General features: G+C 38.7%; 1 protein-coding gene across 1 annotated transcript in view; it reads left to right on the top strand.

Moving 5' to 3' along the window:
* Window positions 1-16235, top strand: part of cdkal1 (CDK5 regulatory subunit associated protein 1-like 1) — a 255607-nt gene that overhangs the window by 183982 nt on the left and 55390 nt on the right. The window contains exon 12 of the mRNA XM_026183920.1: window positions 12517-12579. Coding sequence (XP_026039705.1) covers window positions 12517-12579 — 63 coding nt within the window. The remainder of the gene's footprint in view (window positions 1-12516; window positions 12580-16235) is intronic.

Below are 16235 nucleotides of genomic sequence, written 5' to 3' on the forward strand. Positions count from 1 at the left end.
GTAAAAATCTTTACTCGTGGAAAATTATTTACTATTACTAAAATATGATCCTGTTTCTAAAGTTATTGGACAAAACGTGCAACAAAATGCAACAGCTCACATTACTGAAGTGCTGCCGTTGCACATGTGCTGCTTGTGTTTGTACTTCTACCTGAAATATTTTCTTTGACCTCCTTTTTCTTTAGTTTGACCTTTTACATATGCTGTACTCTATACCGTGTTGTCTTCTTTCTTGCCTTTATACTCCAATACTCTGTGCCATCAAAGTGTTGACACATCTCTTTCAAGTGGAGTGTCTTCATAAGTCATTCTCTTTTTCCCCTTTTCTCGCCTTCCTCACTTTGCTCTCTGAGGAGAAGCCGGGTGCTTCCTAGAGGGATCAATCCCCAGACACAACCACACTGCAGCTTCTATTCTTCTTTATTTCCCTCTTCGTCCCTTCTCCTCTGACCTTTATTGTCTGTGTTTGGATTATAGCACAATCAGTCCAAGACTTCATTCAGCTTTTTGAGTTTGAAATGTGACATGTAAGAAGACCTTTAATTGTCAAATTAGCATCTTTTTGTAAGACAAGAGCTTACAAAACTGCTTCAAAATAACTCAAAACACTGTAAAATCCTAAAAACTGGACTTCACTGAACTGCAGTGCTCTGCTTTTAATACATACAGAATATGGTTTGGCATTTTGCTGAAATAAACAAGCTAACCTAATCAAGAAGCTGATTGAATGTAGGGCTGTGCCATTATGGCCTAAAAGTACTATTGCAATTATTTATCATGTTTTTTTTTTATTGATTTTAAGCATCAGAAATATTTTTATTGTAGTGTCAGTTAAATATAACACTGATATGTTAACATTATCGTTATCTTTATTTGTGCTGCAAATCTTTGCATCAAAATAAAATAGTTCCTACTTATTTAAATTCATAGAGTCACTTAAAATAAAGTGAAGTAAATTACAATGTAAACATATTTGATATAAAGAAGCAAAATATCAAGTCTTTCAATTCTTTCATCGTGGCTGATTAATGGATGTGAATAAAATTTATAACTCAACATCTATGAGATCTCTCTCCATTTCCCCTGTGATGCACTGCCACTTTGGTAAAGTACCATATTTGTCCAGTAGGTAACTCTTTTTCCTGAAGTCTTACTAGTAGTCGTAAGTTGTTACTCACTGTGTTTATTGGACAAATGGAATACAACTACGGGACTACATTGTGGATTTCAGTGTTCTTGGTGACCTGGATGGTTACCAGTGCTGGGAATAACAGCATTGCAAGTAACGGCGTTACTAACAGCGTTACTTTTTTTCAGTTACAAGTAATCTAACTAATTACTATTCCTATCGTTACAACGCCGTTACAGTTACTAACAAGAAAATGCGGTCCATTACTATTTTTCAACAAACAGACGGTTGAAGCTGTGTTCAGCTTACCGCATCTTATATCAGTTGTACGGAAGTAGCTGACTACGCAAGTAATCTGGACGCTACAGCTTTAAGCAGCTGCGCGCTCCCGCGGACGGTAATCACGATCACTGTCTAGCACAACACCTGGAGCTAAGGGGGCAAAACAATAAGTTAGGACTGTCGATATATCGAGTTTTTTAAAAATATCGATATTTTTATACGAGATATAAGATGTGACAATATCGTTTATATCGATATAGTCTTTGTTACGTAATTATACTTGTGGAGCCGCAAGTTTGCCTCTCTTTCGTCAACTTTTGACTCTACGCAACGATACTCTGCCTCGCCTCTCTTTCACTGAACACAACTCCCCCTCCCCCATCGCTTCACCTGCAGGCAACGACAAGATATACACGGCAAATCTCCGTTAACGACTTACCACCCATCGCCCTGTGTGTGGGACTGGACGGCGTCAACGTGTTAATGAGCTAACCGCGCTAACGCCACGCAGCCCAGAGGGGCTGCACAGCCTAAAATCCTTTCATTTTCTCAAAAGTTGACAGCGCGCCTTATGTATGAATTCTGGTTGTGATTGATGACCGCGAACCGATTTTATGTGTGGTACACGGCGCTCAGCAATCTGTCAAAAAATGTTTGAGTACGACTTTGGTAAGCTACGGAGCTGCACCACTTGATGGATTGTCAGAGCATTACAGCTACCGAGGAGCCTCGCGGAGTAATACATACTGTGCTTCAATGTAATATTACCGTATTGTGTGTGTATAAGGACCATAAATGGCACCTGTTAAGAGACATGGTTACGAAGAGGATTTCAAACTCAAGGCTGTCAGTCACGCAGTAGAACTTGGGAACAGAGCAGCTGTGAAATCTGTCTTTGTTATTATGCTCAGCGTCTTTTAGTTTACATTTTGACTGCACAATTGTGAGCTCTTTGTTTAGCACAAAAACAACATAGTTTTCTTTTATTTATGGAGCATTATTATTTAATAAATGCTCATAATTTATTTTTGAGTAATTTTTTTCATGTACATCTGTGCTGTATGTTAATAAAAGTGCCTGTGTGACATCTGGGACACAGCGTGACTAAGAACTCTTTTTGTTCTTTATGGCTTTAAAAAAATATCGAGATATATATCGTATATCGCCATCCAGCTAAAAAATATCGAGATATGAATTTTGGGTCTTATCGCCCAGTCCTAGCATGAGTGCTGCTGTTTGACTGCAGAAGAATAAAGTAGTCGTGGTAAGCCGATCACATGACCACTTAAAGACAAAGCAACAAGGTGATATATACCAGTTTATAAATTGTGTTGATAGGCCACGTAAAACCACAGTCATGATAAACAATATATACGCGGCGTTTTTTCCTCAATAGTTTCGTCACATTTACTGTCTAAGGACAGCGCTAGCAAGCACTCTCTACTTATGAGCAAAAACAAACAAACAAACAAAAACAAAAAACAGGACGTTTTAGGAGTGACGGCGAGAGAGAGAGAGAGAGAGAGAGCGAGCAGAAAAAGAGAGAGAGCGAGTTTTGATATGTGAGAGATTTGTGACATTTAGCATGTTTGGAGTGTGTAGTTGTCTTGTGTAGTTAGTTTGTAGTGTTGTGGACAGTTTTGTGTTGTGTGTCAGAACAATGAGGCGACTGCTGTCTCCAGGTAGAAACAGGAGTGATACACCTGCTGCTGTCAGACCTGCAGGCATCAGGCTGTGATGTTCTCCTTTATAGTGGACAGAAATTGTTTTTTGGGAGTGGCACAAATAATTTGTGTGGCATCTTATTGAGTGCAGAACAGCTGATTGTTCTGTAAATAGTTTGAAATGGTTATTTAAAAAATCAAGGTAAAAGGTAAATAACTTTGTTGTTTGCAAAACTTGTGCATAGGATTTTAAAATTGACAATTTATATTTGCATTTAAAGTTATGAAATGTGATTCATTAAACATGTTTGTGGTTGTTACACTAAAAAATATAACTTTTTCTACTCTGATTTTATGTTTTTTGTCTGATTTTAGATCAATTGTGTTAATACAGTATGTCAAAATGAAAACATAAGTTTACATTCAGACACGTGAGGTTGTGCTGAAAAGGATGACACCAAACAAGGCAAAGTAAATAGTTTTTAAAGGTGAAATGTGGAGGGAAAATCAAAAGTAGTTAAAAATGGCCAATTATACCTGGGACCCCAGGGTATAATTTTTTTTTTTTTTTAAAGTAACCCAATAGTTACTTTTCAAGTAATTAATTACTTTCAGAATATTGTAACTCAGTTACTTTTTTGAAGAAGTAACTAGTAACTATAATTAATTACGTTTTCAAAGTAACTTGCCCAACACTGATGGTTACACAGACACACTGATGAGGCTCGCTTTTATAGACATCTGAGCTGATGCTGGGCAATTCACGAAGGTAACGTGTTCCTGGCCTTTATGTATTCTTCATACTGCGATTAGCTGTGTTGCATGTAAAGGATCCAGGACTTCATCTCCTGCCACGCCAGATGTTTGCATTTTGTCTTGATGATCTGTTACCTGTTGCATTTCTGTTTTTCATCCTAGTGTTATTAGGCTGAAACATCACATGCAGGCATGTGGAGTCAGGCAGTGATGAAGAGAGCGCTGTATTTGCTTTTTTCTTTAGCGCCCTGTTGGCAGAGCGCTCATTTTGAAAATAGTTTGATCATCGAGCACGATTGATATAAAAATTAAACTGTGTAGCCCTAAATAGATGCCGTGATATGTCGGTCCAAAACCTGTGACCTGGCAGTCACCCGTGCCGTGTTCATTGCTCAGTAATGCACCCAGATACCATCATGGATCCAGAAGTTTTAACTGTACACCAAAAACATGCTGGATATTTCTTATCTTGGTGAGGCAACATCTGTGGTTTAAATTGATACTGTTGCACTGAGTCACTGGGTATACTGGAAAAAAATCATTGTAATAAAGAACAGACTTGCCTCACATGAACAAAAGTCCATATTTAGGTGCCTAGAATAAGATGGCAATCATTTGTTTTTTGTTATTAAACTTTATAGAAAATGTACATTTTGAGGAACAGTTTAAAAGTGACAGAGAATGGTATACATTTCTTGTCAGAGAGACAAGAAATATATACTCGTGTGGCTCTCTATACCGTACACCTGCTTCAGTGGTTAACATCACTGCATCAGTCAGCATGCACCTGTTTTCAAACACAAACACACACAGCAAACAGACGACATCTAAGCCATGTAGGGTCGGTCATTAATAAAGTGCACCAGATGGTTTGTCTGGAATACAACTGTGTTCAATAGCCACAGGAGGGATGGATGGAGAACTAGATGGATTAGGAATGGAGGTCTTAGATAAAGAGTGTGTAGGAAAGGAGAGCAGATAGAAAGCACTGCTGAAAGGGAGATGGATGGAGGAAATAATGAGACAGGAAGAAACGCATAAAGGGACATGTCCACCGTGATGCATGTTGGGGGTTCTGCACAGCCTCCTAAATGTGGCCGCTGATGTTGATGTAAATGTATGTAGTGAGGTTTTTCATAGTTACAGTTTGGTTTTGAGGGAAATAAAGTAAACCATATTTACTATATTGTACCAATGACTGCTAATGGGTCACCACAGGGCATCTTCTATGTCCGTCTTGCCCTATCCCTTGCATCCGTCACACCAGCTGTCTGCACAAACTGCTTCTCTACTCCCTTGAATCTTCTGTGTTCTTGCCCAGCAGCTCTGTATTCAACATCCTATCTCCAACATATCCACTGTCCCTTCTCTACACGTGTCCAAACCAGCTTTGTCTCCAAGCCACTCAGCCTGAATTTGTGTCTGATACACTCATTTCTAATGTTGTCCATCTTGGACACCCTCAATGAAAATCGCAGAATCTCTGGTCCGGGCTCCTGTCTTTTTGTTAGTGCCACTGTCTCCTGAAAATACATCTGTATTGTACTGATGAGACTCGATGTCACTGTGTAGAAACGACTCCTTTTCAAAAACGAGGTTTTTTTTCACGCTTTGCTGCTTTGGCACTCGATGAGCTGAGGACAGAAAAGAGAATTTGGTGCAAATATTTGGTCATTTCTAAATCCTGATTTTTAAGGTTAAATTGTTTTAATTTGACATTCTATTCTCTAACAAGCAAACAAATATTTGATTAGAAAAATACAGTCATGAGTGAAGCCTGTCCATCTTCACGTCCAGCTGTCCTGTTCTGTTATGACCTGCTGTATTAGATGACTTATGAGAGAATACTCACTTTAGATTCGAGTGTAGGAAAACACAAAGAACAGGAGACCACATGGATGGAGAGAGAAAGCTATCGTGTTGAGAATAAAGGGAAGTGAATATTATTAGCTTGGATCCCTCTAATCATCCCCAGGTGACTCGAACCTAGCCTTGATGAATGAACTTGCTAAGTAGAAGCTGTTTGGATGTCTGCTGGTGAGGCCGGGTTTTCCAGTGAGCAGCTGCACGAGACAAAGAAAAGAAAAAAGTGATAGCGAAAGAGATTGGCTGCTCAAATGGGACAGTGTTTTTAATTTCCCCTGGTTGTAATTGGTTAAAAACTCCATTACCCACGAGGCACCAGTGCAGTAGCTGTCAAAGTAAAACAGCTGGCCAGCCACCAGTAGCTCCATCTTCAAGCCTCTGTATCATCTATCTATGCCTGGACGCACACTCAGAAAAATCCACGCTTCCCCTCCGTCTCTGTCTGTATTTGAGACAAAACACTCCTACATGCATAACAGGGGAGCTAATAACAGTTGGTTAAAGGGAGTCTAGCAGGTATTAAGTTGAGTTAATGGTTAAATTGCTGTCTATGCTAGGGAGGCCTACATTTGATTAATGAGCTCCTAACCCACTAATAATAGAAGACATTGCATTTTAATGATACTTTTTTTTTTCTTTTTTAATTCAAATGATTTTTTTCTGTGTATAGGTCATCAGTGCGCTGTTATAGCTGGAGGGAAAAGCAATAATAGTGTGTGAAAAATAAAGTAGGCTTTTTGACTGAAGGGAATTTTGTTTGATGTTGAAGAAGGACGATTGTGGTGAATAAAGTGTCATTTTTTTTAATTTGGAGAAATTCTTAATTAGAACACTTTGACTGTTGGTGCACTTGAAGCATATACTCTCAAGAAAGCTTTTCAAAACCCTTTGGAATTATGTAGATATCATAATTGATTACTCACAAAATGTGATTTGATCTTTTTCTAAATCACAGTTATAGACAACAATAATCTGACTAGACAAATAACACAGCAACAGCCATACTTATCATGCCTTATTGAACACACTGAGTAATCACTTTACAGCCCGGGCTCGAGAAATATACGAGCCTCGGTGGTAATGACTCCCCAAAAGCTACTTGGAACCAGGTGTTCCATTAAAACGAATGCAATTAGAAGTGCAGGTTGTAGATGTGCTCCACCTTAAAAACAAAGGTGTACAAAATCTGGTTACTTTAGAAGAAGCATTTTACACTTTTGCAGCATTTCCTACTTTGTATCCATCAATCTATTAAAAAAATGGGTGGCAAGAGCTCTGTTGCTGCTCTCCCTAATAGTAGTTGTGCCACAAAGATACCACCAAGAACATAATGTGCAATTCGGAAAGAGCTGATATAATCTAAGGACACCATGAAGGAAATCAAAAGAATTAAGAACATCTCGGGCAATGTTCTCATATCTCATTGGATAATGTTCTGTGCGCAGATGAGACAAATTGACCCTTTTTACCCTTTTATCTTAGCTCTGCACAAACCCAAATTTAGAGGGGAAAGGCAACAAATACTATATGTATTTTTTAATTTTTATCCCTTATAGTCCCCACACGTGAGATTTTTGTAGTCCTCTGCATTTAACCCATTCACTCTAGTTTTACACATTCATGAAGAGACGGGGTAGCTGTTGGTGGATTCGGGGCGAACACTCTACCTACTGAGCCATCCCTTCCCTGTACAACACGGGAGCTGCATAGTTTGGGGCTGTCCTGCTTCATAATGCCTCAGGCTTGGATGGCTTGCAGTCACTGATGGAAGAAGGATTTGGTTATTTTAGGAAATTTTCAGCGACCAGTCTTCGATCTAGTACTCGGAGGAGACGTTGGGTGATCCAAAGTCTTTGGATCTGGCTAAGTCAGGGGCGTGGCTTTAACCCTGGTCAAATGACTCAGGGGGCCTTTTCATGCCAGAAATGTTGATGAACTGAAAGTGCTTTGTAGGAGATAATGATCCACAATTTCTCTTATAAGCAGATACTCATGAAGACTCATGCTGCTAAATAAACTTTGCTACATTTTAGCAGTTTGCATTATATATCTGTGGGACAGTGGTGTGGAAAGCCTCCAGCAAAAGTCCTGGGCTCAGGTCCACTGGCTGGTGCATTTCTGAGTGGCTTTTTCAAAGCCATACATTGGCTTTGAAATGTTTAACTGGCAATTGTAAACTGGGTGTAGGTGTGAATATCTATGTGTTAGCCCTGTGATAGTCTGGTGACCCCGCCTTTTGCCTTATGACAGCTGGGATAGACTCCAGCCCTCGCACAACACTGATTTGACTGAGCGGAAGAGGATGGATGAATGATGAAAAAAAGAGAGAAATATTTTTTTATACGCTTTGTTTAACTGAGATAGTGGGTAAGAAAATGTTAGTTTAGTGACCTCTGTGAGAGAGGAAGGTCATAAACCCCACTGTGACCACTCTGTGATGCTTTAGGAGGTGTAAATCCTTCACAGGCACAACTCTGCAGTTGATGCCTCAGGTTCTTTGACTATAGATATAATGACGCTCGAGCTCTATATCATTAACATCTGTTTGCCATTAGGGAAAGACAAGTGGGCGCATATTGGTGACCAGAAGCAATTTAAGTATTGGCAAGATCATTGTTACCTTGCCCCACAACACACAATCATTTTGGCATGCTGGAATAATACCAGTATGGGTTTCATAGACACACACGTGCAATTACACAGAATTCTACTGCCTTGCGTCACAGAGTCATGCAATCGATATTTTTTTGTGAATTGACAAACTATGCGCAGGGCCTCACTGAATTGCAGTATATACACAAAAATACTCATTAAAAACAGCTTCTGCTTGTCATGTACAGAGCTGGTAACTTACACACAAAAACATACATATAAAATCAGTCACTCAATCATCAATAAACCATTTAGAATCCCGTTATTAGTTTTATGTTTTAAGTCGGTGAAACTAGCAGTTGTTTCCTGGTCTTAATATTGAATCTTTTCAGATGGTGTCGTTAATGATCACAAAATCAGAGCTTGATCAGATCAACTCTTTATGAGCTTTGTGCTACTACTTGTTTATTAGATAAGATAATTGTATTTTTTATATGATGGCTTTTATATTGTTTACTTGTGTCGCCACTGCTCCTGCGTTGGAATTTGGCTACATTCATGTAATGTCACTTCTGGTTTTATGAAGCATCCGTCTCTGGGGACAACAACAGATGGATGTCATGATAACAACCATTGTTCATCATCACCCTGCTGACAGGTCCACACGCTCACGGATTGGCTTTGCATTGCCGGGTTGTCACTAACACAACCTCGACAGCATGCAAAATTAACTTCGAACATGCACCCAAACACACGCAGATGCACACACACATATCTGTGTACAGAGGGAAAAGTCATACATGTAATGCAGAGCGTTTGGAAAACTTGATAACATTAAAGATGTCATGGGATCATTTTTAGGTGAGGCCAGAATGACTATTTGGACAGATGTCACATTTAAACAAACTAAAGTGTGATGTTTGGTTTGTTTAAATCAGACTCTGGTTCGTTTCCCTTTGGTGTGGTTTGCTTGTAAAAATATGAACATGATAATTGCACTTGGGTGCAGACCGATATATCTGCACCGGAGGAAGTGGTCTAGGTCCGGTTCACAAACAAACTCCAGAGCAGTTTGTCACAGACCGGTTTAATGTCAGACTATATTTTCGTGTTGCGGATAAATACAACAAAATGAAATGAAACGACCAAGACAAAAATTATGATTTTTTTTTTTTTTTTTTTTTTTAAATATAATAATAAACGTGAATTCAGTGTGTAATTGTGTGACTTTATTAGCAGCGTCCTTCTGATATGCACCAACAACACTGAGAGTAACATCCTCCTCTCTGTCCCTTATTCTCTCTGGTCACTATGGTAAAGCGTAAATATTTCTTTCAAAATAAGACACACAACTACAACACAGGGAAACAGAGTTAACGATAAAAACTTAGAAAACCATAAATTTCACACCCGAGCCTCAACTCTCGCGGCCCAGTACCAAACGACTCGCTGACCAGTCCGGGGTTGGGGACCGCTGATGTAAATGATATTATGTGTTTACAGATCATCTGCGGTCTATTTGAGTTTTAGTCTACACATCTTTACCTCTAGACTATAAACTAATACAAATGATTAGACTTTTACTGCTATAGCTAAGAGTGTAGTTCTTATTCTAGGACCCACAGACAGAGCAGTTGTGGGATAATGAGAGCATTCAGCTTTCTTTAGCAGCTTTCCACAATAGTCGGGAGGTTTAAAGGAATTTTGTAGCTCCTATCTTAAAGGTTAGGAACAGGTAAGTTGACTTGAGAATATTACAAAGCTGTAGGATTTCAAATAATGAGCTGAGGTTTCCACCTCTTTCCGATCTGGTGCGACACTGGGAATGTATCTCTTTTTTTCATGAGTTTTTATCTTTTAACAGCTTTTTTTAGGCTCACATTATCTCTTTTTGTCTTCTGTTTGTCTGTTTTTATGTTGATCTTTGAATCCCTTGTATTCATACCGTTGTCCATATGAGTGTACAGCTTTTGTTTTTTGTGTTAGTCAGTATGTGCCTTCGAGTTGGCACGTTGTTGTTGTTTGTTGTGTTGGTGCGTTGTGTGTATGTGTGCTGCTCTTGAAAAGAACCAAATTCTGCTGAGTATTCATTGGGGCTTGATAAATCCTTACCTGGAGTTAAAGCTGTCTTAGTTGCACTCTCTCACACAAGCACACCATGGAGCATCAATGAATACAGAGTGATGGTAAAAGTTATGAAGGGATGATAAGAAGGGGGAGAAAGGTGTTGAGGAACAATGATGAGATCGCTGCTCAGAGCCGAGGTGCTCAAGGCAAAAGGAGAGAGTGCAAGAAATTATCAAGAGACATACTTACGTGGGGGAGAGTGGGCAAGAGAGCGAAGAATGAATGATTAGAATGAGTTTTCCCCCTCTGGAAAAACAGAACAGGAGGAGGAGGGGCATTGAGGGGTCTGTGGAAAGGCAAAGAAAATGAGAGAAAAGAGGGTTTGTGGATTCCAAAGAACCCTTTGGCAGAGGAATAGAGAGGGAATCAGATGAAAACAAGAATGTGAGGATGGCAGTGGGACGGGGCCAATGATTACAGGATTGTATGGATCAGAAGAGGCTTGAGTGAACAGACAATGAGTAAAAGATGGGTAACATATGGAAACAGAAGAAAGCGAATAGATGGGAGGAATGGAGAATAGAGCTACAAGCTATGAGAGGAGCAGAGAACAACAGAAAAGGTCCAAACTGGCCAAAACACAACATTTCTCTTCATACACCACATCTTTTATTGTATTATTATTATTATTATTTTCTTAATTTGGCCTAATTTTTCTCTTATCTGTGGACTTTAGCAGAGGCTGGCATGCTTCTGAAACTTGACTACACCATGTTGTAAATATGGTTAGTTGAATGTTATGCTTGGTTAGTCAGCAGACATTTTTCCTCTACGTTGAAAGATCAAGCTGTCTTTGCTAGTCTGGAATTAGCCAGTTTGTCCAGCTGTGCAATAGCAGAACAACAGGTTTTCTGTTCAGCATGTACGGCTCATGCTTAAGGACATTCAACTTAACCCTGCACATTCTAACACTCAAAAAGACAGAGACACGAGGGGGGGAGAGCAGGAGGGAGAATAGCTATGAATGCATACTCCCTTTAGGTACAGTACCATATTTATATGCCCTTTCCCTTTAGCCATACATGGCCTAATCAGTGAGCTAATTAGCACTTTCTGTAGCTGCATCAGCCTCATGTAACTCATTGCATTAACAACTGCCACAGATCAAACCGTCGCCTCTCACGCTTGTGCATCTCATTATACAGTAAGTACACGAAGGCCAGACTTTAACTAGAAATGAAGTGAAGCATTTTCTGCCACAGATGGTGTACAGATAAATACATTCCAACTGTCCGTTCATTATTATTATGAATTCATTGTGGGCATACTTATAAGCCTTGGCTTTTTTCCATCCATTTGAAGTAATCCAGTTAATAGCAGTGGAGCTGTAATGTATGTCCATATCTGTATAATATCTCTATGATCATTATCAGAAATACAGAGGACAAGGAAATGCAAATAAGATGTATCACACGTCCAAAGAAATGTTTTACAAACAAAGCAAATAAAGAAGGACGAGAAAATTCAGGCTGTGAATCAGAAATCTTTTGTTTCCATTGTTGAGTCGGACTAGTTCTGTATTTTTGTAGGTTTTTTACCTTACAATATAAAGCACCTTGAGGCAACAGTTCTTGTGTTTTGGCGCTATATAAATAAACCTGAACGGAGTTGTCATTTTAAAGTTCTATTGTTAGTCTTGTAGTAAGAGAGTAATCATGTCTTTTTAACTACGATGGAGCTACATTTAAATCAAAGTGGTTAATTAGCACTAAAGGTTTGAATGTGTTACTGCCACTGTTTCAGGAAAGCTAGCCACAGTCACGATGAGTGGTTAGCCTCTGCTGTTGTTGATCGGTTGATCTTGAAAAGAGTCACTTTTAGATGTTTATTAATAATTGTACCTGAATTAGGTGACAGACGTATGTAACAATGTTTAAGATCAAAAACTGAAACCATCCAAGGTCACAAATCTTCCCGTGGGTTTGCACTTCCAAAAATATGATCACCCCCTCATCCAGCTTCAAACTCGATACTGCACCTCTTTAAGTCTCCATCCAGATTGTCATTAAAAAACATAACGTCATTTATTAGCGAGGTTATTTGTTTTGTGTTAATTATGTAAGTGATTCTTAAACATTTCTTTTTTTTTTCTGTCTGCAGAAGAAGCAAAGAACTAAAGAGCTGTCGCAGGTCTTCCACTCTTACAACCCTTATGACCATAAGGTAAGATCTTTCACTGTTTGTCCCTCAATAACTTTCCTCGCCAGCGTGAATTGGAGCATTTCTTTTTCAACACTCTATATTGCTTTATTTGCTCATTTAATGTATCTGAACGAGCCGAGCTTTGAGCTTTCAGTGTCATTCGTCTCTAGACCACAAGGTTAGTTGTTGTAGGTCACCATCGCTGCCTTGTATTCAAGGCTGTGATGAATTTTTTGTCTCTCCAAGATCTATGGCTCTTGTTAGAAATCTAGTGAATGAGGACGGCTCAAGTGTTTGTTCCTGATTGCATTGTGAGAGCGAGCGTGTTTGAGAGAGTGAAGTCTGATATAAAGCTAATCATCTCTGTCCATGTGTGGATCCTCCTGTATTTATCTCTGTCTGGGTTCATACGAAGTGCCATCAAACAGTCATGAACTGCACTTATAAGAAGAAAAAGCCTTACGTGTTATAAAATTCTCTTGGATACTTGAGGACATTCGACTAGAAGTCATTGTTGACGGGCTATTGCTGGGGGACAAATTCACAATGTGCTACTAGATGAGTGTCGGCAAGAGTTGAGGCTTTTTTTCACTCTTAAAACTGTTGTTTGTTGTCTGAGCCACAGCCGTACAGCCAATAGTTGTCACTCTGTTCACACAACATCACAGAAACTCTTACTACACTTACTGCTCTGTGTCATGTGACCTTGGCTTTGTGCTGTTAGCACGGAAAAGAAAATCAAATGTTATCAGATTGACATTTCACAGCAGACCAAAAATGACACTATTCAGGCACGTTTATGATGATGAAACCTTTGGGATGATAACTTTTATGCGTTGCATTCATATATATATATATATATATATATATATATATATATATATATAAAAATAAAGCCATGTTCTGAAAGGGTCAAACCCATGAACTCTAATAACCATCTCCCATGAACGAGATCAGTTATATCCAGCTATGTAGCAACACTTTAGCTTAGCTTTTTATTTGTAACAAAGTATTTTTTTTATGTGTTAAGCAGTAATTTTAAAGATTTGGGAGAGTTTTTACTGGTGTAGACACACACCTTTGCAGATGCACACAACCTCAGACAGACATTCAGAAAAATTAGTAGAAAAGAGAATTTTTAGCAAAAGCAGAGAGGGTGAATAAGGAGAAGAAGAGAATGCCATTAAAATTTATAAACGTGTTTTTATCTCAATCAGACATGGTTCATAAGCATGCTCTATCTTTAAGTATGATTCTCACGGTGATTGAGAAACCAGATGTGTGACAGTATGCCACTCAGAACTTGGCGTGGTAAGCTGCGGCATCTTGTAAATATCTTTTTACTTTTTTCATTTTCATGTTTTCCTTCTGTTTGTTGAACATGCTGATAAAGTTTAGCTTTATTGAAGAAGTTAAATTCTTACTACTGCAGAAAGCCTCATTAAACCCTGGTCCACTTTGGGATAAATCTTTGAATTTAATAACAGGAAATTTAATAACAGGACGCTACACATAAAGAATATCTGTTTCTGAAATTGCCTTTGAAATAAAACTCATATCGTAAAGCTTATGGCTATTTTCTTTTCAGCTCCACATGCTGTCATCTTTTATGAAAATTCAAAGTATACATGGATGCTTATTTATGAAAGAATGAATTAAGGATTAATTAAGCTGTTGAGATAATACAGTAAATTTTACATATTTTTTTATTTTTATTTTGCACATTACATTGTGTTTGTTTATACTGTAGAGCACATTTGTAGCACTTTGTAGTGATCTAGAGTGGGATCATGTGTAGTCTATTTGTACACATTTATACATCCACGGAGATCTTAAAGTTCAACTTAACGATTTATTGGTCAAAAATTGGCAAAAAGCCTTAAAACTTAAAACTATGATTTTTACAAGTGTGCTGCGTATTGTCAACATACAGAAGGTACTGTATAAGTATTTAAAATGTCATGCCACATTTGACCTATGACGTCTCCTTCAAAGATGAATAGCCTGACCTGAAGGTTCAATTCAATTTTATTTATATAGCGCCAAATCACAACAACAGTCGCCTCAAGGCGCTTTTTATTGTAAGGTAGACCCTACAATGATACATACAGAGAACCCCAACAATCATATGACCCCCTATGAGCAAGCACTTTGTGACAGTGGGAAGGAAAAACTCCCTTTTAACAGGAAGAAACCTCTGGCAGAACCAGGCTCAGGGAGGGGCGGGGCCATCTGCTGCGACCGGTTGATTCAATGCAGAGAGGTCTATTAACTCATAGTGAGTGAGAAAGGTGACTGAAGAAGAAATACTCAATGCATCATGGGAATCCCCAAGCAGCCTATGCCTATTGCAGCATAACTAAGGGAGGATTCAGGGTCACCTGATCCAGATCTAACTATATGCTTTAGCAAAAAGGAAAGTTTGAAGCCTAATCTTAAAAGTAGAGCTAGTGTCTGTCTCCTGAATCCAAATTGGAAGCTGGTTCCACAGAAGAGGGGCCTGAAAACTGAAGGCTCGTCTCCAATTCTACCTTTAAATACTCTAACAAGGAACAACAAGTAAGCCTGCAGTGTGAGAGCGAAGTGCTCTAATGGGGTGATATGGTACTACAAGGTCATTAAGATATGATTGGGCCTGATTATTTATTATTAACGTTAAAGTGATAGTAATGATATTTAGAGCATTGCTTGTATTGACAATATATAACCATACAGGGAAGGATATATGGAGATATTATTACAGTAATCATCATTTAAATTCATTACAGTTTGAATACATGTACAGTGTACCTGAATAAGTATAATCATTTTTGGAAAAGAGAAATTAAGATTAAATGAATGCTCACACGTACTTTAGCCAAATATAAATAAAAAATAATTGTACTCAAAATTTTCTCAGGTACGTTAAAAATGGTTTTGATGGGGGAAATATGTAAAAGGCTGCACTTTAAGCTTGTTTTCACTGCACCGCAAACGTCTTATTCCCTTAACAGTAAAGGTGAAGGTTTTCCTTTAGATTGACAAAAAATATTCCAGCTTGTAGAGTGTTTTTAACACTCTACAAATCAGCTCATGGTATATAAATGTTACCGTTGGTCTTGTTCCTTTTCTAAGATTGTGGAGATGTGTGAATAGATCCCTTTAGATTAAATGTCTGGATGGCCGTGAGATGTGATTTAATGATAGCAAATGTAATGTCAAGCATGCATTCTCCCACAGCAGGCAGAGGTTTTCCTGTCCTTGCCCGTGTTCGTATACTGTGTAAATGTTGAAGCAAATCAGCGTGTATTAAGCCCATATAGCCCTTAGACAAAAATAAATGAAGGCTGATAATGTCCCTCATTTTCCATGATTCCCTTGGGCGTCTGCTAGCTCAGCTTATGGTTTATTTAAGGATATCATGTGTTTACTAACACATCCTATGTCTGTGCGTCTCTGTGCGTGTTTGTGCGCGAGGCTGAGGGAGCGATAACGAGCGAGTCAGCGTTTAGATTTAGAGAGAGGGGAGAAATAGTCGTTTCTGAAGCCATTATTGTTTTTTTGCATCTGCCTGTTGTGATGAAAAGGTCATTAATAAAGACTGAGTTGGGGAGAGGGTTGTGAGTTAGTCGAGGCTTTATTGTAGCTTCAGGGTACCAACTCGATGAAACAATGTTTTTAAATGAACTAATTGTTGT

The sequence above is a fragment of the Astatotilapia calliptera genome, chromosome 11, assembly GCF_900246225.1.
Source record: "Astatotilapia calliptera chromosome 11, fAstCal1.2, whole genome shotgun sequence".
In the NCBI taxonomy this organism is placed as follows: Eukaryota; Metazoa; Chordata; class Actinopteri; order Cichliformes; family Cichlidae; genus Astatotilapia; species Astatotilapia calliptera.